General features: G+C 41.5%; 1 protein-coding gene across 1 annotated transcript in view; it reads left to right on the top strand.

Annotated features, from left to right (window-relative positions):
• GALNT12 (polypeptide N-acetylgalactosaminyltransferase 12) overlaps nt 1–25,976 on the top strand; it is a 94,038-nt gene extending 68,062 nt beyond the window's left edge. Inside the window, exons 7-10 of the mRNA XM_039526911.1 lie at nt 367–498; nt 10,732–10,845; nt 18,979–19,134; nt 24,250–25,976. Coding sequence (XP_039382845.1) covers nt 367–498; nt 10,732–10,845; nt 18,979–19,134; nt 24,250–24,387 — 540 coding nt within the window. The 3' untranslated portion in view covers nt 24,388–25,976. The remainder of the gene's footprint in view (nt 1–366; nt 499–10,731; nt 10,846–18,978; nt 19,135–24,249) is intronic.
• Nucleotides 25,977–26,280: the final 304 nt, after the last annotated feature.

Here is a 26,280-nt window from a genome sequence, read left to right as displayed (position 1 = left end):
AATGATGTCTTTAGAGAGGATTTTGCAAATGGATGGTGAGAATAATTTAGCACTCTTAATTTAAATTCATGCACTGTTATTGAGACTTTAAAATATCCAGTCAAAGAGCCCTAACTGTTAATTTGCTACTGTGTTCTCACTTTAAACAGATTTTTTTAAATAATTCAATTTGCACTGTGTTTGAAAGCACTGTTGTTGCTAAAATATTAAGAAACTTAATAATAATGAAACCAAATCCAGGGATAAGCAATGGGAGTTTTTTTTTCCTGGGAAAGCACTGCAGGATCAGTTTCCTAATAGTGTATGTTGCTAATCTAACAGAAAGCACCTGTTCTTATTCTTCTACTGTATTTTATTTTATTGTAGGAGCCCTATGGAGATGTGACAGAAAGGAGGCTGCTTCGAGAGAAGCTCAAATGTAAAGACTTTAAATGGTTCTTGGAAAATATTTACCCTGAACTTCATGTACCTGAAGACAGAGCTGGCTTCTTTGGAATGGTAGGCAACATGCTTGATTAGTGTCTGGAAAGTGTCTCCCTAAGTCACTTTCTCCTCTCTTTTATTAGTTAAATATGGAAGATAAAGATGTACCTGGTATTTTTATTCCAGAAAATATTGATTTTGGTAGAATTTAATTAGACTTGGTAGACACTAAAATTTGTTGGGTATTAGAAATTTAATATAAAGTAAAATAGTATGGTTAAGTCCAAAACCTGCCATAAATTGCAGCTCAAAATTAAGTCTTAAATGGGCTAATGGGGTTAGTGAGTATGGCTTTCAACATTTCTTAAAACATTGAAGATAAGGAAAAAAAGCATTTGTTGGGGTTTTGGGATATGTTTTTAGTTTTGAACTTGAAAACAGGAATAAAGTGCTTTTTAAACATATATGAACACATAATTGAGATTAGACTAATAGTCGGGAAATAAAACAATAATTTCTATTAGTGATTTTTTTTTAGAATTTTATTTTTATTTGTAGCAATATAAAGCACCCATGCCAATCAGCTGAGCATGCTTTTGGTTATCAGTAATACACGTCTTATTTAGCATCACTCCTTCTACTAAGCAGCAATCCTTAATGTAAAAAATGCTAATAATCCAGTACACCAAATAGCACCTCAGTTTCTGAACTCCCCCAAAAGGACTCCAAAGCATGCCATCAAAGCTGACAAATCTGAACTGTTTTGGACCAGTTTAAGGAAGGTATTCCAAAGCCCTGGGGGCCTTATGGAGAATGCTCAGCCAGCTGTCCCGTCTCTGTTATGTCAAGCATGAGCATCTCCAGTGATCACAACTGTGGTGCTCTGTCATGGGGAGCAGTGGGCGGTGGTCATCCTTCAGATATTCTGGCCCCAGACCTTTTGGGACTTTATATGTCAAAACTAAACATTTGAAAGTTTATCCAGTAGGTAATTGTTGACCAATGCAGATCCCTGAGCACAGGTGTCATGTGCTGTCTAACACACTCAGGGGTACATCTACACTGCAAAAAAACCCAACAACAACCCTGCAGCAGCAGGTCTCAGAACCCTGATCAACTGACTCTGACTCTTAGGGCTCATGCTGCAGGCTAAAAAATAGTAGTATAGACATTCCTGCCTGCCCCAAAGAGAGGGGTGGGTCTCAGAGCCCAGGCTGCATCCCAAGCAGGCATGTCTGCAGTGTTATTTTTAGCCCTATAGCGCAAACCTGAGTTGGTTTCCCAAACCTTGAGACTCACTGCCACTTTTTTTTTCTGTTTTTGGTTTTGTTTTTTGCAGTGTAAATGTACCCTCAGTTACCACTTGGACAGCCACCTTTTGCACCAGTTGCATCTTACAAATAAATTTAAGATACGTTGAAATAATATTATTCTGAGAGGACAAAGGCATGGATGATGGTACAAAAGCCACATCTGAAAGATAAAGCTGTACCCTTCTGGCCAGGCACGGACAAGTAAATGATCCTAAATGTCACCTGGTCTTCTAAGTGTAGCTGTGGTTACCCCAAGTTTATAATCTCAGGCCCTTCCTAGAGCAAGTTCTGACACTTCTGCTTTTTAATCTCAGGCAACCAACATCACCTCAGTCTTGTCCTGACTGAGCCAGACTGACCCAGCATGCTTTAATACTACCAAGTGCTGGATTAGTCACTTAACTGCCTCTACTGGATTTTTCTCAGTAGAGAAATAAAGCTGTGTGTTGTCAGTGTACTGAAAACACCCTAGCGCAAGTCTCCTCATTCATTCCCCTAGCGGACTGTGACATTCCCCTGGTGTTATCTGGACCATGATCTGCTAGGTCACTCCAATCCTCAGCTCTGGGAGCCAGCCTTACCCTGCTCTGCTGTGAGAACCCCCACTCCCAGGATGTTCACGCACAGCCTCTGGCATATAAACTGGTCCCGGCTACATGAGTGAGCACTTTTGGCCAGCCGCTGCTTGGATTGTGCAACCGAATGACACTAGCCAATATCTCTGGTCCCAGACACAACCGTAGGAATCTCCGTCTTGCAGCGTCCAGTTATGACCGCTGGATGCTGCAAGCTTATATGAGTTTGTCAATTTAACAAACACATTGTTAAAGCTTATATGAGTTTGTCAATTTAACAAACACATTGATATATACCAGGCTTGTTATCCCAAGAGGTGTCTCTGATATGCTTCAAACCAACGCACTGCTTCAGGTAGAATAAACAAATTTATTAATTCCAAAAGGTAGATTCTAAATGATTATAAGTCAAAGCACAACAAGTCAAATTTGGTCAAATGAAATAAAAGCAAAACACATTCTAAGCTGATCTTAACACTTTCAGTGCCCTTACAAACTTAGATGCTTCTCACCACAGGCTGGCTGCTTGTCCTTCAGTCAGGCTCTCCCCTTTGATCAGCGCTTCAGTTGCTTGGTGGTGGTGTCTGTAGATGGAGGTGGAAGAGAGAGGAAGAGCATAGCAAACATCTCTCCCTTTTATCATGTTCTTTCTTCCCTCTTGGCTTTTCCCCCCTCTCTTTTGGGTCAGGTGAGCATTACCTCATCATAGTCCCAAACTGACCAAGGGAAGGGGGGTGACTCACTCGAGAGTCCAACAGATCCTTTGTTGCTGCCTAGGCCAGCGTCCTTTGTTCCTGTGAGGCTGGGCTGGGTTTGTCCCATACATGCCCTGATGAGGTGTGAACTGCCCCTCTGCTCCTGGAGAGTTTCGCCTGGGCTTGTTTTAAGCCATGAGGACACATTTTCAGCCTCATAACTATATACATGAAATTACAACCTATAACATTACTGTAACAATGCTCAGAGCATCATGAGCCTTCTGAAGACACCTAATATGACAAACTTTGCATTGGATACAACACAGTCATATTATAAGGATGAACATGGGGGTGCATGGTGTTCCCCCGAGATACAGAGTGTCACACAGACCCATTAAATACTGAACTAAAGAGGTGATAAGTTAGAACCTTACAGTACCCCATATGAAAGTGCACTTGTAGTTGATCACCAATTGTCCAATACAATCCTTTGGGACCTCTGAACAAGCAAAGAATGCAGTCAGTCCAAAGCAGTCTCATCCATTCCTTCCAGATTCATGCAAATCTATTGAAGAGCACAGGTTTGAGTTGCAGAACTGGAAAAAAATAGCTTTTTTTCTGATAAAATGAGCACAGTTGATCAGAATCATTGAGATAGTAATTGTTAAATCCTGCAACTCCAGTCCCTTTTCAAAACAGAACCTCACTTTGAGAGTCTGTACTACCTCTATTGCTACTATTCTCTTTCATACAAAACTCCCATTAACTTCAGAGTTCTGCAGGATCAAGGCCATAGACTGATGATAAAAATGTTAAAGAACAAATAGCCACATATACAAAGATCGTAAATTCTTTAAATATGTCAGAAGAAGAAAATCTTGTTCTGCTAGATTAAAAACAAGTGAAAAGATTGGTCAAAGGATAAAGAGCTTGCAAAGAAGCCAAATCATTTGTCTGCATTGATCTGCATGACAGAAGATACACTAGTCTCTCTCATTAACAGGTGAAGGTGAAACAAAATCTGAGAAAAAAGTATAACCAAAAACATAATGGGCAATTTGAAAAGTAAATTGTTATAATGAGATTCAGTAAAATTCTGATGGAACTAACGAATTAAGAAATTCAGTTACTAACAAAAATGGTATTCATAGAATCATAGAATCTCAGGGTTGGAAGGGACCTGAGGAGGTCATCTAGTCCAACCCCCTGCTCAAAGCAGGACCAAACCCAACTAAATCATCCCAGCCAGGGCTTTGTCAAGCCTGACCTTAAAAACCTCTAAGGAAGGAGATTCCACCACCTCCCTAGGTAACCCATTCCAGTTCTTCACCACCCTACTAGTGAAAAAGTTTTTCCTAATATCCAACCTAAACCTCCCCCTCTGCAACTTGAGACCATTACTCCTTGTTCTGTCATCTTCTACCATTTATAATTATTGCAAACTGTTATTATGTGACTGACTCCAGTAAAAGCTGTGTTTTAGGGTTCTTTTTAATGAGCTCAGGTATAATTTCTCAATAAATGTATGTGATGGTAACCTTCCCACACTGTTAAACTAAGCATGCAGGAAAAACTGCAAGTTACAAAAATGAGCTTTGTTTTTAATCATGTTTCTTACATGAGGTAAATGTTAGTGATCTAGTGATCTTACAACCAAATCTTTCTCAATTTACTTACAAGCTAAGCTTTCTCAGTTTACTGACAAAACTGACTGCTTTTTAAGGTCAGTTTCTGCAACCAAATGTGCCCACACATATAAAATAGAAGACAGGAAAAGGAAAAGGTGGGAGGGGAGAGAATAGTCGCATTCTTTTAAGGATAGGTTGATAGTAGTTGTTTTCAGTTTGAGACCAAAGTCGGAAATCTTTTTGTAGTAAACCTAATTCCTGGTCCATCCAGAAAGACTGGAATGGAGGCTAGGTCCTGTTAGTGGATTAAGTCTCTTCCCTCACATCCCCCAATGTCAGTAACTGGTATAAAAAGCATCAGACGAGCAGGCAAAACCAAACCTATGAATGGCTAGGGTTCCTGGTTGAAAACCAAGATGCCATTAGACTTTTTAACTTTGAATGGAAAATAAAAACAAGACAAAGAAATCAAACCATACTAAATAAAAGAAACCTGACAAAAATGAACAAAAGCACTAGTTTCTCTTTTTCCAGGTTAATCTGGGTTTTATACCGTAATTCATGAAAAATTTACAGACTGTGTATGTAGTATTATCTAAATTGTATCTGTTCTTCCGGAGCATTCCAGTAGGGTATATCATCCCAAACAATCATCCCAAATAATCTTTACTCAAAAGCAAGGCAATCTTGGGCAAATTCAAAACAGTCTAAATCAAATCCACAAAAGGTCAGTTTTCAAAATAAAGTTCAACAAGATTTCCAGCCAATGTCAGGCTTTCTTTAGCATGACTTTGATTATTTGATCTTCAGGAATTTGCTCTAAACTCTATCTACAGTAATAATCCAGAGAATTTAAATTTGTCAGGTTTTCTTCTTCAGACCATATTCCTTGCTAGTAGAAGTCAAGGAACACATCGTACACACTAAGAGTTTGTTCTATTAAGATATGTAGTAACAACGTGATTTTGTAAATCATCAAGTTAATTCGTAGTTTGTGGTGACAGGCTTATAGAATGAGATCCCCTCCCAACCTGGAGCTAAGTGAATTAAGATATATAATATTTTTGAATATGAGTTAGCAAGCACACAAGCCCTTGAAGGTCTCAAGGTGCCTTTTACAAGCCCCAAGTCTGCTTCTAGAGTATTGTGATGGTTCTCAAGGCTCCCAGACTTTGAGTCACCTTGTTACCTCTTGCCTCCAGCAAGAGGGAGCCTTTCTTGTGGTAGCTGAGTGTTAGCCACCTGACACCACCAGCCTTTCAGCAGTTGAAGAACTCTTCCCAGGGCTATGCCAGCCCTGACTTCGCCTTGCAAGTTAACAATAAGTGCACCCCAATCTCCAAGTCCTTTTGAATCGTTCCCTTGTGCTATCCGGCCCCTGAAACTGGCTAATCACATAAATTCAACATCCTTTCTGCACCCAAAGGTGCACTATACCCCATTTTACCTTTTTTACTTTCCATCACCACTCCTGTAAGTCACATCACTTGTGAGCACTTATAATATAAAACAAACATAGGTTTATTTAAGAAAAAATAAAGATTTAACTCAGGGGAGGGAAAACTACAGCCTGCGTGCTGGATCCAGCTTGTCAGGGCTTTCAGTCCAGCTCGTCAGAGCTTTTCAATCGCAGGATTGCCAGCCCCTTGGCGCAGCAGGGGTAAGGCAGGCTCCCTGCCTGCCCAGGCTCTGCGCCACTCCGGAAGCGGCTGGCACCACGTCCCTGCAGCCCCGGCGGGAGGAGGGGCAGAGGGCTCTGTGCACTGCTCCCCACAGCTCCCATTGGCCAGGAATGGGGAGCCATGGCCAATGGGAGCTTCATGGGTGGTACCCACAGGCGAGGGCAGAGTGCAGCGGAGCCACCTGCCCCACCCCACCCCCAAGAGCCACTGCCGGACATGCCAGCCACTTCCGCGAGTGGCGTGGGGCCAGGGCAGGTGGGATCCCCCTGTGCGCCACTGCCACCCTGGAGCCACTCAAGGTAAGTGGCGCAGGGCTGGGGCCCACACCCCGAACGCCTCATGCACCCCAACCCCCTGCCTCGAGCCCCCTCCTGTACCCCGCACACCACCTGCACCCGAACCCTTTGCCCTGAGCCCCTTGCTGCACACCACTCCTCCTCCCACACCCCCTCCTGCATCCCAACCCCCTGCCCCAGCCCTACATTCATAGCCCTGCATACAATTTCTCCACCCAGATGTGGCCCTTGAGAGAAAAAGTTTGCCCACCCATGATTTAGCTAGAAGTGGGAGAAAGTGATGGAAACAACGGCACAACACAAAACAAAATCATACAATGTGATGTGGGTCTACACCTAGGTTCCCTGTAAGCTGCGCAGCCATGCAGCAGGCTATTTAGGGCCTCACAGGTCCCCCAGCCTGGCCCAGCCCCTCTGGAGCTGCCAGGGAGAGGAGCCCCTCCCCAGGCCCAGCCCAGGCCCTCTGGAGCTGCCACGGCTGGGGAGAGGAGCCTGAGCCCAGCTCAGCTCAGCTCCACCGGAGCTGCTGCGGTGAGGGAGGGCTGGGGGATTCCTCTCTCCCCGCTGCAGCCCCAGGGCAGCCTGCACCCCAGCCAGAGCCCTAACCCCTCCCCCCACACCCCAATCCTTTGCCCTAGCCCTGAGCCCCCTCCTGCACCACAATCCCCTCATCCCCAACCCCACCCCAACCCTCTGCCCCAGCCCTGAGCCCCCTCCCACACTCCAAACTCCTCGGTCCCACCCCCACCTCATATCACCTCCATATTGGTGCACACAATAAAATTCATTCTGCACATTGACTTACAAAATTAGAGGGAACACTGGTTTACACTTATCAATAGTTACCTAACCTATTTCTTAGATAGGAGTTCTCCACAAAGCTCATTTGTTTGCAGAGCCAGCTGGTTTTGCAAGAACCAGAATACAAACGTTCATGAAAAACCCCCACTCAGTCCATACCTTTGCCCAGCATTACTGTTGAACTTACCTTGAGGTCTAATGTCCAGTTCAGGAAAGCAGACTTCCAGCCATTCTTTGGGTAAGAGAGCTGCTTCTGTCCTACATCCTTGGTGTTTATCACTGCTTTTTTTGGATCTGTAGTGATAATATCAAAAGGCAACAAAAAGGTTATTAATCTGTAAATGAAGCTCTTGAATACGTTCTTAATACAGATCCAGACAAGAGACCTCGCCCTCCATCCCCGCTTCTTTGAAATCTGTTAGGCTTTGAGGAATTGGAAGGGCACAAACACAGTTAGCCTATGATTTTAGGAGGGGGATTTTCAAAAGCACTAGTTGTTGGATGTCTAACTCCTCTCCAAGTGACAATGATCCAGTGTTGAGCACTTTTTGAAAATCCTATCATGTGTTCTTGTCAGAATTGGTCCCTAATATTTCAGAATATTTTAACAATTGCAGTTTAAATTACCTATCCCCAACCTCCAAAGGGAATGGTGACTAACTGTGGTTACAGAATACACAGCATGGAAGAAAAAAAAATATGTAGGCAAAGAAACAGTCAGAAATCCTGCATAGACAGAATTATTGACAACTTTTATGAGCTGAACTAAACACTTCATAAGGAGAACAAATATTTTCTCATTTTTATTTTCTTTAATGCAGCATTCTACTAAAATATTAAGGTAAGTCACAGACAAATTTAAAATCCCATACTACGTTTCTGTTTATACTTTTACTTTAGCTCTTCTTGCATGATTTAAGCTTGTTTGTTACGTGTTGGAAAAAAATATTAAAAGAGATTACATGAATGAATGGATACTATTATGGTACTATTTTTGTCAGCGCAAAGCAAACTGTCTTCGTCAGTTAATGGGAGAAGATAGTGTTTTCACAAACCCTCTCTCACCTGTTCCTGCCTTGGAACAAGAGACTGGTGAATTCATGCATAAATGGTTTCAGGACCAGATTTTAAACTTGCAGGTTATGGGTGCAAATATCTGCAGGTGCATCTTGCATCATTTAGGTGCTTAGTACCTGGTTGTACCCATATATAAGGTTCTTAGATCTCTAAAAGGCTTACTTTATGGCTGTAAAATGACATTAGAAAATTCCAGAGTTCGCAAAGTAAGCGATCCAGTTATAGTCAGGCTGAAATACTGGCACTACATGTTAGTAGTTTGCACAACAGAAGTGTGTGTATGGGACACAAAGATGCGATGACATAATGATGGAGCATAAATACTATATAAAAAGTTGTTCTGAATTGAAATTTGAGGTAATTAGGCATCTTTTATACAGTGTTTTTTCTTTTGAGTTTTCAGTTTCAGAACCCTGTTTAAATTTTCTTCTCCTTTATGTCTACTTTGTCTACAGCATACAAAGAAAGAGTTGTATCTGTGTGCAATAATTTGGTTTGTAGTTAACTTATGTGCACAGACACAAAATAGTGTTGTGCCTAAAAGGCAATAATATTGTATTGTATAGCTCTGGAAAGCACCACTAAACTGCAAGGTTTACGGCTGCTTAGATAGAGATCATCAGAATTCAAAATCACTCTTATTGTTTAGTCACATGTTGATTAATGGTGTTAATGCACTCACCAGAATGGTGAGAAATATCTGGAGAAGAGTGTGTAAGGAGTGTTCTTGAGGCTAAAAGTATTACAGTGCAAACGGATCCAAAAAAAGTGGAAAGAGGAGATTGGGTAGTAGGTAAAAGTGGAGGAAAACAAAAGTAAAGAAAAATATTTGTGGAATATCCTTTCACTTGCTTTACTTTGATTTGTCCTAATTTATTCATGTCTGTTCATTCTCTGCATTGGAAACTATGGATATAATTATCACCTAGTACTCAAGAAGAAGCAAAATTACACCTTCAGTAGTCATAGGGACACTAACCAGCAATAGTTCCAGGCACCAGCGCTCCAAGCGCATGCCTGGGGCGGCAAGCCGCGGGGGGTGCCCTCCTGGTCCCTGTGAGGGTGGCAGTCAGGCAGCCTTCGGCGGCTTTCCTGTGGGAGGTCCGCCGGTCCCGCGGATTCAATGGCAATTCGGCTGCTGAAGGCAGCCTGCCTGCCGTGCTTGGGGTGGCAGAAAAGCTAGAGCTGCCCGACACTAACCCTGCCTGTTTTATTCTTTTATATGTGACATAGTAGGATTCAGGTAAAAGAGGCATTTAGCTTTAATGTTTATTTACAGAAGTTGTTTTGTTTCAACTTTCGTTAAAGTGGATAATATGTGAGTGTGCAAAGCATGTATAAATTTTTAAACTATCATTATGCCATGGTTCAACTAATTTTCAAGTAACTTTTGTTTATCTTGGATATTTTTATTAATTGGAAGTCCTCATTGATTTGTCTGTGGAATATTTTGTAATAAAAAATAAATAATGTAATCTTTCTGCAAGTGTCTATAGCAGTTAGAAAGGCTGGGTTCAACATGATGACTAGTCTTCCCTTTAAAAATAAAAAAAAATTTGGTTCAAGTCGCCATTGAAATTGTATGCACATGCAGGTTTTAGGAACTTAAATCCTAAACACTAGTTACTTTCACAGGGTTTTTTCTTCATTCTGAAAACACACAAGAGTTCTTTTATTTTGAAAAAATGAAATAAATCTCTATTTAAAACCAACAATTTTTTATTTAAACGAACAAAAGGAGAAAAAGAACTACAGAGATATGGCAGACTTCCCAGGCTCAGTGGTTAATTGGCTAGTTTGCTAGGGGCCCAAATTACTGTTCAGATACAGTCCCCACTTACCTAAACTTGACTCAAGAATCCAGTTAGATTATGTGGCAATCCAAGTGAGTGCCTCTCATACACTTCTGCCAGGCATGGCCCAGTCCAATCAAGTCAGCAATAGCAGGTCTGCTCCAATCCAATCTGTCAAAGTTGCTGCCACCAGGTCTGCTGCTGCCAGGTTCTGGTTCAGCAAAGCCAGCTGCACGAGGTCTACTCTGGTCCACTATTATCAGGTTCAGTTTTACAAAGCCACCTCTATCAGGTCTATTGTTGCCAGGGCCAGATTCAGTGAAACCATCTCTACCAGGGTTCAGAACTGTGAGTGGGAAGCGTATAATACAGCATAGGGGTATGTAGTGACACAAATGTATCTACTTCAGGCTGATGCTTTAATTTGTTCTTTTTTCTTATTTAGCTGAAAAATAGAGGAATGGCAAATTTCTGCTTTGATTATAATCCTCCAAATGAACTTGAAGCAACAGGGCACAGAATCATATTATATCCATGCCATGGCATGGGACAAAATCAGGTAAGATTTGTTTTTTACTTTAGTTATGACAAATGTTATGATTAATTGTTTTAGGATGTATGATACAAAGTAAAAATGCTCCACAGTATTTCTGAGGGGACATGTGACCACTGCAATGTGAACTTAGTCAGCACCATTTCTATTTTTGTTTCCTCCATGAGATTCTGTTAACTTTCTTGTGCCCAATAGAAAACTGAAGTCAGGTTTTCACAGTTCTAAGTTGCATTTGGAAGGTAACTGGCCATGTTGACCCATCTAAGTCTCCCCACATCTGTCAAGCAATTGTACCTTTTAAAATGTGTTCTCATCTGAATACGTGTCTAACTTTTTTAGATATATACATATTAATTGCCCTCCTGGGTAAAGGTGTTTCTTCTAAACTCCCTTAGAACCTGATCCTTTCTCAGCTTTGGTTTTTGCGTTCTTGGTTTGAAGCCTATCAGCCTATCTGGGTAACCTCTGTTTGTGGTTTTTTCTGGGGAGCCTTGGAATTTCAAGGGTCTTGAGTTGCTCCTTCCCCAAACCCTGTTGGTGTTTCCCTGAAATTTCCTAATGGTTTGCTGCAATCTCTGAGATACCCTTGCATGATCTGTCTTGTTTTGGCAGTCCAAGGCCTAGTGACCATCTCTTCCACAGTTATAACAGAAACCTTCTCGCCGGCTGTCACTCTTCCTGCTACTCTCCCCTCTTGAGGATGGCACAGTATGTCCCTGAGCCTTCATCATGGCCACTTCTCGGGTCAAATCTCTCAGTGCTGCTGCCACTGACAGGGCGTCTTCCATCTCTCCAAGCACTGTGGTGGTGTGACTCGCTGCCATCTTCGGCTGCACCACTGCATCCACTTGCAACAATCGCTCCTCCTCTTCACATATCTCTCGAATGAGCTTGTGGAATGGGGGTGGGTTTTGGGCCCGCTCCCTCAGCTGCAGTCGCCACAACATCAACCCATCTTGTCGGGTGCCCCAAAGGATTTGGTCCAACCTAGCAGAATCAATGCGCTTGATGGGGATGCCCTCCTGCACTACCTGCTGTAGCAAATCCTCTAGTCTCCTGGTGAAATCCGACAATCGTTCGTGGGGCTCTTGATAGGTATGGCGGAAACGATAATACAGGTCTTCACTGCTATCAGTAGCACCGTAGACACTTTCAAGAGCGGTTAAATAGTCTTGCACTGTGGCAGCTGGTTGGGAGTCTTTCAGGGCTCGGATAAGTCGCATGGCAGGTCCCTTCAGACTCTCAAGCACATGCTTCCACTTCTCAGCATCAGAGCATTCCCACTCTTGGACAAGTGGCACTGTAAAATCCCTCTAGGTCTCATAATCTTCCTCCCCTGAGGGTACAGGTGACACCCCTGAGAAAGAACGTAACCGCTTGTATGGAGCACTGTCATACACCAGCTTCAATGCATCTTTGAGAGCGTTTCCCAGCTCTTTGGCCCATCCCACCAGGCTGGGTGCTGTAGGTGTTGGAACCCCTCCTAATGCCAACATTAATTCTTCTCTTGTCCGCTTCTCATCCACCATCAGAGCTTGCAATTTCTGTGCTAAAGAATCCGCCTCAAGTGACATGGGCACACTAGGAGGAGACTGCTCTGCCCCCAGAATTGTCCAGGGAATACCTTCTACTTGGACCTCTTTGGGCACTTTATTAAGATCTGCCTCCTTGGAGTGAGTACATAGTGCTACCATGCCCTGCACTTTGCGGTTGTAAATATGGGTGTGGACCTTTACCCTCCCCAGTATTTCAGCTGCATCTAGGCTCTCCTCAATCTCATTTGGTTCCATCTCTTCTGGGAACCCCGCCACCAGCACAGCTTTGGTTACTGGGATTCGTGCTCCTCGGCACAGGTCTTCTAATAATCTTCTCTCCATGTTTTTTTTTTTTAAACTGAGATAAAAGTCACTCAGGAGTTTCTTTGCTCTGTGAAGGAGAGTCCAGGATGCGCAACGCAGGGGTTTGTGTGTGTATGTGTACTGCAAAATTCCCCGTATGGGCCACCAAGTGTAACTTTAGCGCCCTGGTAGCCAAGATGGAGTCTGCTCTGCAGGCAGCTCTGGCCAAGAGACAGCACGCGCAGGAATGCAGCAGGAGAAATCCCTTCCACCCCAGGGGCACCTGTTCCAACCCCCCCCCAGAGTGAACACACACCCCCACAGGAAAAGTGCAATGGATATAACAAAGGGAAGTATTTATTTACAGAGGGATGAGAGGAGAAATACAACAAGGGGAAATATAGGGGGAGCAGTAAAACAGGGCTGCATCCAAACCAAGGCCCCATAGGCCCAGTGGTAGCACAGTCTGACAGGGCAGACACTGAGCAATGTGTCTGCACACAGAGTTCAGGAGGCCTGAGCAAAGTTCCAGTCCAGTGGTGAGTCTTGGGTGCTCCTGGTCATCTTCGGCGCCAGTGAACTTTCCGGTGCCTCTTCTGCCACTCTCTGCAAAGCCACACAGAGCGACCACCTCCCCACTTAACTAGCTACAACCTCCCTCCTTGTTCCCAATGCAGAGTCACAAGCCCCAGTACTCACAGCCCCACGCAGCTCTGGGCAGCCGTGATACTGGATCCAGCTCCGGCCTGTCCTTCTCGGGCGATTCCCCCCTGGCACAGTGCTGCTCCGGGCTCCTGTCCTGGGCTGTCCCCGATCGGCTGCTCTGGCCTTCCCAGGCTTCAGGCAGGTTCTCCCTGCTTCACTTTTCCAGGGCCTGCCAGCTGCCTCTCTCCCTCCCTGGAGCTCCAGACCCGCCCCCTGGAGTTTCCCTCCTTTTTTCTTACTCTCTCCCCGCCCGGGAAAAAGATTTAAAGGGGCCATGCTCTCTAAACCCCAAAGGGGTTACACTATATTTCTCATGGTTTGAAATACCAAGTACAAAAATGGCTTTAGTTTTGTGTACAGTTTTGGTCTATCTACATACAGTCATGAGACCTTAACCCTCTGAAAGGGTTGCAGGGCTCCAGGACTGTAATAACTTAAGATATTTGAGTAAGTAGCCTTTTAATGCTGGGGTTTCACATAACTCTACTGCGGACTGATTGGTGCCTCCACATGCCAGTAATCTTTCTGATGTATTGGTGTATCAGCCATCCTGGTATGTTTTCTGGTTCCTTCCAGGATGAGGAGGTACAGCGTGCCCATAGTGGAAGGGGTGGTGCAATATCTAGGTGTGTGGTTGAGAGGCAGAGGAGTATAAGTGTATGGCAAGAGGGACTAGAAAACTTGGGCATGTGGCTGGGTTTGGGGAGGTGAACAGGGACAAGATATTCCGGGAAGGATAAATAGTTTCAGAGGAGCACCAGAGTTGAGGAGGGTCATGCAGTTTACCAGTCATCTTTGTAAACTTCTTGAAACTGTCAGACTATGAAGAAATTTAAAATATAAAGGGGTGTGAGCAAAGCTATCTTCAAAGGGCAACTTTCAGTACTGAATTCATTTTACCTTCTTTTTTGGGGGAAAAAAGCATTGCAAGCTTCCATTGAATTTAATTGAGAACAGAGTTGTTCCTGCCATGATTTATCATGTGGCAGTAAGATTTATTACTAGCAGCTGTATTATCAGTGTTAGTATTTAATAGTATTTGTTGTTTAGATTGCAGAAGAGGCCAAAATGTGTGGGTACTTTCTAAACACAGGAAACAGTCCCTGCCCTGAAGACAAAGACAGATGAAGGGTGGGGGTGTAGTTATACATCATAAAGCCAAGGGATTTGGGTGAGGTTAGGCACATCTTAGATTTTAAGCACACTAAATGTCATCTCTTTCCTTGTTCCACAATTCAGTCCTCCTCCCCCAACACGCTGTTTCAAATGAGTAGTTCAGTGAGATGATTAATGAAATAGATAAACAGATAATTTAGTCAGCTAGCTTCTTGTTAGAAAGAAGTGACTACTTCCATGGATTGACATCGGAGCTAATCATATCCAAAGGAATGGATGAACTCCAAAAGGCACTCATCCAGTAATTTTATACTCAGGGGTTTCTGTTCCTTTTTAGGATATTTTCATATTCTAATGAAAGTTTTTCAACAAAAACATATTAATTTCAGCTTTGTTCCAATAGGGAAAAAAAAAGGGTAAAAGGGCAAAACCAATAGAGAGAACTATTATATTCCTGCTTTTAAAAAGTTATTGTGACAGGATGACAATTTGCAATTATTCTTTTTCTTGATTAGAAATAAAAGAAAATTAACTCTCATTCTGTTGTGAAGATATCACAATAAAACACCCCCCACTGGCTCCCAGTCTTCCTGTGCAGTCAACGGGAACAGTAAAAGGCACATCCCTGACAGACAGGCCACCTCCTGCCAAATTTCAGTGCCCTGCTCCAGAACATGGGGGCACTCACAAAAGAGGTCACCAGAATTTGTTAATGTTGCACAAGGGTGTGGGACTCCCAAGTTCAAGTCCTTGCTCCAATGACTACTTAATTATTTATAAAAATGGAACAGCATTAACAGAGGAGGTTAGGAGTCCCCTCCAGAATATCCCATAGACCCGTGGCTAGGACACTCTTCTGCAACATGGGAGTTCCAAATTCAACTCTCTTTTCCAAGCAGGCAGAGGGGGAAATTGAACCCAGATCTCCCACATTCCAGGTAATTACCCTAACCACTGGTTTAAAAGTTATAAGGAGGGTGGCATCAGTCTGAGTGGGGTATAGAAGGAAGATATTTGGACTCACTGGGGAAAGGAGGTGAGGCCAGTGTTGGCTGCAGTAGTTGATCCATTACTGTTTGGAGTGGTAGGAGCCAAATCTGCGTGGATGCAAGTCTGAAAGCAGGCTGAACACCACTTCCAGTCTGGGAAATTTTGTCACAGTGACAGGTTGTAGCCGGCCTTCAGGTTCAAACCCTCAAAAGTCCAGTGACTTTTTAAGTATGATTAAGAATCAGTGTTGAGAGATCGTGCTGATTAGGCTCAGCTGGAGTATTCTGTCCAGTTCTGGACACAAGATTTCAGGAAAGATGTGGCTGAACTGGAGAAAGTCCAGAGAAGAGCAACAAAAATTATTAAAGATCTAGAAAACATGACCTATGAGGGAAGATTGAAAAAATTGGGTTTGTTTAGTCTGGAGAAAAGAAGACTGAGGTTGTTACAAGGAAGAGGGATAAAAATTGTTCTTTTTAACCTCTGAGATTAGGACAAGAAGCAATGGGCTTAAATTGCAGCAAGAGAGGTTTAGACTTGAACATTAGGGAAAACTTCCTAACTTTCAGGGTAGTTAAGCACTGGAATAAATTGCCTAGGGAAGTTGGAGATTTTTAAGAACAGGTTAGAGAAACACCTGTCAAGGATGGTCTAGATAATATTTAGTCCTGCCATGAGTGCAGGGGATTGGACTAGGAGATCTCTTGAGGTCCCTTCCAGAATTCTAGGATTATGGGTCCCCCATGATAGAATAATATTTCTAGGGATCACCATTGGCGCTAAGATGACATTGTGGCCATGGGGGAGGCTGGTTCACAGAGCACTCATCACAGGGATGTTACTGTTTCACAGCTGATCATTTTTAGACAAATGGGGAGTAGAGGGGTGGAATGTAAAAGCCTTCTGATTTTGTGAGCTGGTCCCTGAGAAGGGAACATAAGGCAGCTAATGATGTCAGTGTACACACGACCGCCTTGTCCTACCAGTGTAAGTGCCCTACTACACTGACATCATAACTCCATCTCCACGATAGGCATAGTGCTTATGTCGGTGTAGTTAGGGTGATGCAGTGTCTGTGTAGACACTGTGTTACTTACATCGGCTGTTGGCTATCTTGTCAATTTCATGTCTCCAGAAGCTGTGAAATTGACAAGAAAGCCAGGTAGCTAGAACCCCACCACCCCCGGCTCCCCACGCCCAGTTGGGCTGCTGCCTGGAGTCTTCCCGCTCAGAGAGCTGAGAAGCCCAGGTAGCTGGCCCCCACTCCCAACTAGGAGCTGACAGCCAGGGGGCACTGCAGGGCTCCTGGCAGGGAGCTGAGAGCCCTGGCTCTCAGCCCTCCACACTGCCACTCTTCAGTCAGTGGAAGTGCCCCTGGTGAGGGTGCACACCACCAACAGAAGGAGGGTAGTGTGGACATCAGCCACCACAATAATTACTGTAAGTTGACCTAACGTAGGTCAACTTATGGCTGTAGTGCAGACATACCCTCAGTTCCACACTTATAGGGAGTGTTTGCTGAATGTTTCCGTATTGGCTCTATAGAATGTATTAAACTCATCTCCTTATGCTGCTACAAAGGCTAGTTTGGACTGTGATGTAGTCCCTCCCCAGCAAGGTGTGCTCAACATGAGGAATAAGAAATCAAATCAAGAAATATAACCCGACTCTCCTGCATGGGAATGTGTGATGTGCTAATTATGACTATTGATAGTTCTATTATTCATAGAATTGAGATGGTTGGTACTTTCTTTAAAAAGTGGTGTAAACCATGTTGCAAGTAGAGCTGGTTGAAAATTTTTCAGTGGAACAGTTTAGCGTCAGAAAATGCAGTTCTGTCAAAATTTAGACATTTCATTGGAACGTGTCAATTTCAACAAAATGTTATGGGAGGATGTCATTTCAATAATGTCAAAATGTTTTGTTTCAGTATTATTGTTTCAGTTCATTTCATTTACCTTAAGTTTAAAATTATATATTTAATATTTTATTTTATAATGTTTCAGTATTATCAAAATGAAATGTTTCTGTGGTTTCAAAAAAAAGTTTTTATTCCATAAGAAAATTCGACATTTCGGTCCGATTCTTTTTTTTAGTCAGCATTTCCCACAGAACAGAAATTTCATTTTCAGGCAAGTTCTAGTTGTCAGTTACAAAGCCTTAGGCACTTACAATGTAGCTTCTGGAAGCTTATGTGATCTATAAAATGTGGTCCTCCAGCAGTTCTCTACAGTGGCTTTTTAAAAGTATTTTTAAATTACTTACCTTGGCCTTTCTACACTAGAATATTTTGTACATATTAACATTGAGTGCTGTTTTCAATTGTTTCAGGTATATTTTCTTCCATAAAGCCTCAGTCATACTTCCTAAAACTGTTTTGTAAATGGTTTTCTCTTCTATGCTGTCAGTTAAACTGTTTTTAACACTGGGGCAGCTGCACTGATAACAATGAGTATGATATTTTCTGGGGTGGATAAGTCTCTTGTCTTACCATAGTAAGTATAACTTAGACCCCCTAAAACAATGTAAACATCCCTCACATCCTTGCATAATAGTGCTCAAGATGATTTACAAGCATGCTAAATACAAATAACTATTTAAACTTTCCCCATCCCCTTTGATGAAGTCCAAATTTTGGCAAAAATCCATGATAAATATCACTGTAGCTCCAGGAAAAGCAGGAAAAAAGTCTGGTTTTGCTAGAATTCCTAGCAAATTTCTGTTACCCCAATTATTACAATTACAGCATTTTCAGCCTTAATAGCACAAGATGTGAGATGCCCAGGAATGCAACCAAAACTGGATTGTAGAGTATCATACAATAACCAACGCCACACAACTTCCTTAAAATCCTATTTATGTTTAAAAGAAGCTGTACCTAATTTTGCTGAGAATATCATCCTGAAAATTGACGTAGTGAAATGCACTTCATCTTGCATACTGTAAACTGTAATTGGAAACAAGTTTTTGATCAAACGGAACATTTTAATGTTTCAATGAACAACCAACTCCTTAAATAAAAATGACATTATTTGTGACACTAAAATTATGGAGGCCTAGTGTCAATCTATAAACTAGTCTTCATCCCACTGTAGTGATGATATAGATTAAAAACTATTGCATTACAATCAAACTTTTAAATCAATCTGTAAGATTAGTAACTTTTTCAGTATAGGGAACTCTGCTTTCCTTCATGTTTGTACAGCATTTAGCACGTTGTGGGTGCTACCAGAAACAATATGTGGTGATAATGCTGCTGCAGGATTGCTTTCCTGTAGAAAGTAAAGTAAATACTAGTACTAGTACTAGTCAAGACTCCTGGGACGAAAACTCTCAACAGAATTTCTCTCCAACTCTAAGTGACCTTATTAGCACATTGATAGATGGAATTTTTTATCTTTACTGCATCCTTTTTTCTAATAAAATGCTTTTTGTTTGCATACTGCACGTGTAACATTAATGTCCTTTGTTTCCTGTCTGGGACTGGCAGTTTTTCGAATATACATCTCATAATGAAATACGTTACAACACCCGGCAGCCTGAAGTCTGTGCAGCCATTGATTCCGGGACTGACTATTTGACAATGTACTTGTGTCAAGACAATGTTCAAAATATTCCTGAAAATCAGAAATTTGTTTTCAGAGAGGTAAGCATGTCAGTTTTTTAACTTTATTGTTTCTGGTCGTCATGCAAGCAACACAAACCCAGTATATGGATTGGGGTGTTACATCCAGAGCTCTTAGATAGAAACCATTCTGATGAATTGTCTTATCAATCCAAAATTATGACATTAATTGTTTGTAAAAGTAGCCTACTCTTATGTGGTGCTAGCATCTGGAAGCGAGTCCATTTTCAAATCACAAAAATTCATAATTTTCTTACTATGTGAGTACAAAACAGGTGAAACTCTGAAAAAAAAATCTTAAATGGCCCGTTTTTGGCTGAAGAGTCATGGTATGGCCATGAGGGAGGGAGCAGGGTGAGTGGTGATATGTGTGGGGGAAAGAGTCTTGGGAAAACGGGCTGTGGAATGAGCCCAGTCCCTCTGTGCTGATGATGCCTGATTGCAGGGTCACTCAGCACCTCTGGCATTCCTGTTTTGGTACCTCCAACTGTATTATATTGTCATCCTGAGGCACCAGTGCTGGGAGAGTATTTCAGGCACTTGTGCCACCTGACCCTCACTCATCTATTCCACCCACAGTCTCTTTGCTGCTATTCTTACACACACACAGCAGCTTGTCTCCTCACATCCCTTGTCTCCCCGTCTTCCTTTCACCATACCACTGTCTCCCAACCCCATCGCCCACCACAGCAATGCCTCCGCCTTCACCCACACCACTGCCTGTTGCTGTTCCTGCCTATCTTTCTGTGTCCCAAGACTTCCTTGCCAATTCCGTGCTCCCTGCTGCCTCCATACACCTTATGCCTTACTCATTGAAGTCCCCACTATCCCTGCCCACTCACTTACCTATCATTCTTCTCTGCCCTTCCTTGTATCAAATCCCATTCCCCTTACATTCAAACACATACTCACATCCCCCTGTACATCACTCGTATTATCCTCTCCTTGCCCATAGCCACAGCATCTCCTGCTGCCATATCTACTTCCTCCAACCTCTGCGTATCCCAAGGCTGCCCTGCCACCCCCATGGTCCCCGTTACCCCTGCAGTCCTTTTATCCACCAATATATACCTCACACACCCTGCTGTCCAGGAACTATACCTGCTACCCCAGCTGTCACACATACCCCATAGCTCACAGCCCCTTAATATCCCTCCCATCTGATCTACAATGCCCCATAACCTCCTCCTTCCCCCAAGCCCTCAGCCCCCTTCCCATACAGTTCCTGCTGCCTTCCCCATCACATCACATCAAAATGTGCCCTGCATCAAAATGTGCCTGTTATCCATACATTACACTGGCAGAGGTTAAGATGGTGATTTTGACAAGTATTGAGAGACAATCAAAACGGTGCCACCATCCCACTTTTCACTTTTAGGCCAGAGGAGGGCACATTTCGATGTGCTGCTATCCCCACTGCCAGAGCCTTTCCCAGCAGTGGGAAAAGGCTCCCACTGGGACACTACATTGCTAAAAATTGCAAAGTAGACAGGGAAGGGACTGCTTGGCCATATAGAGAGCTGTGTAGGGTACATACCCACAGGGTTCAGGTGTGTTTTTACTTACCTAAGCAGTGCCTTTCTGTCTACACTGCTATTTATACCCATGCTAGAGGTGTGTATAGTGTATGTACTCTGTGTGCTGCCATAAGGAGTATGCAGTGTACGTATCCTAAGATGACACATATTGAATGGATACCAGACACTTCAGAAAAAGCAAGATTTGAAAAAATGTGATTTGAAATACTTCCGAGTTCAGTGCATTCAGAAGCATTAATTTTTAAGACTAATGTATTGATTTTGAGCCACTAGAATCCTCTCCCATGGCTGTTGACTTGATCATATAACTCCCTTTTAATCCCTACACTAGCTCCCCATCTTCTGTTGCATTAGATTTAAGATACCAGTCACCACCTTCAAGGCTTTCTATAAATCTGTCCCTTCCTACCTAACTTCCCTTTTTGAGCTTCAGAAGACCTCCTACCACAAATACTGATAATAATACATTTGTATTGGGAATTGTTACTGAAAAAATTACCCAACTGAATAATGTAGTGTGACAGGGCAGCAATGATGCTATAATTAAGGCTGGGTTCTATTTTGCATTTAGACTCTTTTGTGGGGTCTGCAGTTAGCTGATGGAAATTATGGTTTACATTGTTCCTTCCATTCTCCAGTGAAGCATGCACAAGCCTTTTTGAACAGGTTAGGAGAGGAATTAGAACACTGCCATTTGTCATATGTCCCCATGTGATGTTTTGTGCATCCGAAACTGAGAATCTCCAGCTGCAGTATGGAAAGTTCTTACGCTCTTTTAGGGAAAAAGGTAGGACAGAGGTAAAATTGGAGGATAGAATTGATATGAAACTGTAAAATTGCACTAATTTATCAGAGATTGATGACAGAAGTCATAGTCTGTCATTAAAAAAACATTTAGGAAAAACGTATATAGAGAAGGGAAAATGCATTTTGCCATGTAGAGGCATAATTATGGGAATCCTTAATGTTGTGAATCAGAGTTTGAAAAATCATTCTCTAAGAAAATGAAAGGAACAGAATGAAGAAGAGATGAGGCTGCAGTCACTACAGGAGCAGAATTAAGTTGTTTGTTGCATTTTTGTTTATGATGTTTGTTACATGTGTTGGCTAAAGATGATGCATTTTATAAGCGGCTGTGAAGTAGCTGTATTGATTTTCAACAGAACTTAAATGTTGTTTCCCTAGATATTTATGTTTGTGATGTTGGTTATTCATCATGAGAAACTTTAGTCATTAGACAACATAATAGTCTTGTGTGTGGATGTTATTAGGTTCAGTATTATGTACTGACATGTATACTCTAGATGTTGGTAATAATGTACAATCATACCATTAATATTGTAACATGTATTGAAACCGATGATGATTGCCTGATTTAAAGACATGAGGCCTGATCCAAAACTCATTGAAGTCAGTGGGAAGATTGACTCCCAGTACAAAATATCCATACATTACACTGCCAGAGGTTAAGATGGTGAACAGGCACATTTTGATGCAGGGCACATCCAATGGATTTTAAATCATGCCCTAAGTAAATAATGAGTAAAAACTAAAAAAAAAAAAAAAAAAAAAGGACCTCTGGATTTGGCCCACAAATTTTATGCTGTCAATGATAATTACATTTTTCTTGTAATGTTTTACGAGAGTTATTTCCAAATCAGAGAATTTTTGCATTTTGCAATAGACAACTGTTAATAGTTCATCCCTGGGCTTGTCTACATGGTGGGGTAACACTCATTTACATGGCTGTGATTTCTAAAGTGCACTAGCATGTTGTTCATTAACTGCTCTGTGTAGACGCTGTTGGTGCATGCCAAAGTAATTTACTTCCATTGAAACAGTACTATGTTAAAGTGCAGTAGAGAGGTTGTGGCATAACCTCGAAACAGCTGGGTCCTGGAATCTCCTCCTGGACTGGGAAAGGGGACTTTGATTTCTCCACAGTTAGATATGTAGCTTCCTAGGAACCTAATTTCTTGGCAGGCATTGCTGATGGAGTTTAGGTTCGCTTGGATGAACTCGAGACTCCTGTAATCAGAAGGCCTTAAACGTCAGCTTGATGTTCCTTGGGGACTCTGTGTATGAAGAGCTGGCAGACCTTGCATCCATCCAAGGCTTGCACTACCCAGAAGCAAAATAGGCATCTAACGTCACAAAGATTCTGGGCAAGAGACACACCTGGAATAGAGGCACTAGAATTATGGCCACCTAAACAATATGAGTAAATTACCCTAAAAATTATACAAAATTCCTAAAACTACCAACAGAAATAAAAACTATTTACAAAATAAGCAAAAAGCTAAGGATTTTTGTCAGACAAAGTCATATGAGGGGAACATAAGAATGGCCATACTGGGTCAGACCCAAGGTCCATCCAACCCAGCATCCTGTCTACTGACAGTGACCAATGCCAGGTACCCCAGAGGGAGTGAACCTAACAGGTAATGATCAAGTGATCTCCCTCCTGCCATCCATCTCCACCTTCTGACAAACAGAGGCTAGGGACGCCATTCCTTATCCATCCTGGCCAATAGCCATTAATTGACTTAACCTCCATGAATTTATCTAGGTCTTTTTTAAACCCTGTGATAGTCCTAGCCTTCACAGCCTCCTCAGGCAAGGAGTTCCACAGGTTGACAGTGCCCTGTGTGAAGAACAATTTCCTTTTATTTGTTTTAAACCTGCTGCCCATTAGTTTCATTTGGTGGCCCCTAGTTCTTATATTATGGGAACAAGTAAATAACTGTTCCTTATTCATTTTCTCCATACCACTCATGATTTTATATACCTCTATCATATCCCTCTTTAATCTCCTCTTTTCCAAGATGAAAAGCCCTAGCCTCTTTAATCTCTCCTCATATGGGACCCCTTCCAAACTCCTAATCATCTTAGTTGCCCTTCTCTGAATCTTTTCTAATGCCAGTATATCTTTTTTGAGATGAGACCACATCTGTACGCAGTATTCAGGATGTGGGCGTACCATGGATTTATATAAGGGCAATAAGATTTTCTCCGTCTTATTCTCTATCCCTTTTTGAATGATTCCTAACATCCTGTTTGCTTTTTTGACTGCCGCTGCACACTGTGTGGTTGTCTTCAGAGAACTATCCACAATGACTCCAAGATTTCTTTCCTGATTAGTTGTAGCTAAATTAGCCCCCATCATATTGTATGTATAATTGGGGTTACTTTTTCCAATGTGCATTACTTTATATTTATCCACATTAAATTTCATTTGCCATTTTGTTGCCCAATCACTTAGTTTTGTGAGATCTTTTTGAAGTTCTTCACAGTCTGCTGTGGTCTTAACTATCTTGAGCAATTTAACCCTTAGGTTCCTCTAGCCACAGCTTGTGCCAGTAAGAAAGAAATTGAGGTTTTTGGGCCCTATTGCTGCAAAGCAACATTCATGTAAACTCAAAAGACACAGTTTTTGACCTTGGCATCAGGCTCCTTAGATTCAGTGCAGTACTTTTAAGGAAAAGTATAAGTTTAGATATAGATGTTTCCTGTTACATTTCAAATATGGTAAAATTTAATGAATAACTCTAATTTTAAGACTGTGCTGTAAATAATAATTTTCCATCATCTTTTGTAGGATGGTACTTTGTTCCATGTACAAACCCAGAAGTGCCTACAAGCCGAGTCTAACTCTTATAATGGCAATTCAGCACCGTTATTGCGACCATGTAGCAATTCAGAATTCCAAAAATGGTTCTTCAAAGAAAAAAGTTGATCCAGATGTCATCAACTGTTTGGCTGAATATGAAAATATTAACTTTCTAGTCAGCAGCTAGGAAATCCGTGGAAGAATTACATAGCTGATCTATTTTTGTATGAAAAGAGTTGTAACTTGTTTACAAGTTGTAAACCTTGTTTTCTGGAGCACTAAAAGGCATTAAGTGTTGAACTCTATTGAACGGGCACTGTGAATATACTGTACTGCAGAAATCTCCTCTTCCACTGTTCTCTTTACTTGGCAGCTATACTGTTTTTAAAATGTTTTATGCTTTTTCACACATGATTATATTTTTTTAACCTACTGTGTGCAAGTAAGGAAGTGAAAGTAATTGCACTAAAGCTATCTACCAGTAACTTTAAAATGTTTATTTTTCTAAAACATTCTACAGTGGTGGCTTTTTAACAGATATTAGCTAAGGATTCTTCTTTTAAATTCCAAAAATGTAAATTTAGGTCAAATTCTGCCCTGAGATGTGAAAGTCAAGCAGAGCTCTCATTGAAATCAATGTGGAGTGGCATGTCTACATCTCAAGCCAGACTAAGTCCTAATAATCTTGCACAAATAACACTCCAGATTGCACATATTTTACTGAATGTTATAACATTTTAAATGTTCATGGTACTTGACAGATTCCTAATAAAGCTGCTTAAGGTTATCTTTGGAGTAAAATTAGTGATTATTTACTGATCTTTCGTTAGTGTAAGAAATAAAGCACCAATATTAAAAATGACTTTGTGGGAAGAATTAAATTCATATCGGGACCAACCTTAGAAGTGTGTAGTATGTACTTCAAATGGAAGTTCTGCATGAATAAATCGTTCAAAATCTGACTCATAGACACTAAAGCTTTAATTCAAAGTTCAGTTTTTAAGCAAATACATTTAAAAATGGATAACTTCAGTTTCATTGCTACTGTTAATGCACTCCTTTTTTTCAAAAATCATTGAAACAAAAATTGTTTTGTAATAAATTTAAATGATAAGTTTTGTAATTGATGCTAATCTAAACATTTGTCTTCATGATTGTAATTGTTTTCTAAGAATTTTGATTATGAATAACAAGCTGTTCAGTTCATCATATACATTCCTGCTGAAGTCTGGATATTTAATTAGCATCTATACAAGAAGTTGTTTGCTTAGAGCATAGGAATTGCCATACTAAATCAGACAAGTTATCATAGTCCAGTCGTTTGTCTTTGACAGTGGTCAGCAACAGATGCCTCAGCCCATAGAGCAAGTTTCTTCCTTATCGCTGTCAGAGGTCCACTTATGTGCTAAAACATGAGTGTTTATATCTCTTCCAAAATCTTAAATTTATTCTTTTATCCTTACTTTTGTAATTATGGATGTTCTTGTTATCCATATAAACATCCATACCTTTTCTGAATCCTGGTGAACTCATGTCATACTTGCATACTTATTTCATGATTGTTGGGGACTCGGTGCCTTTAGAGAATATGTATGTAGGTTCTTCCAAGATTGTTGCAAAACTAATGTTTTTATAAGCACCTTTACCATTCTGTCTCTGTGGATTTGGTTGATGAAACTGATATTGAATCTAATAAAATAATTTGTGAATTGATAGTTTAGAAACTCTTTTGTAAGTATTTCTTTCTTGCGGTCTCAATACTTTTCTCTTAAAATTTCTCTGATCTTTGGCCCTGATCCTTCCAACAATTAAGCACATAGGAAAAGACAACTGTTTTATCTTACACTCCTGTTAGTTCTTTTTTCCTAATAACCTCTTGCCTTGCTCTTTCTGTTTGTATACAAATTGCAGTAGTTTTACTCACCTGCTGGATACCAAATTAGTATAAATTACACAACTTTACCACTAACCATTTACAACTGTTTCCTTACCCACTTACATTGCCATTTAGCTCACTAT

Source organism: Mauremys reevesii, linkage group 2 (genome assembly GCF_016161935.1).
Source record: "Mauremys reevesii isolate NIE-2019 linkage group 2, ASM1616193v1, whole genome shotgun sequence".
NCBI lineage: Eukaryota > Metazoa > Chordata > Testudines > Geoemydidae > Mauremys > Mauremys reevesii.
Note: the sequence above shows the minus strand (reverse complement) of the source record. Positions and strands in the feature narration are given on the sequence as shown.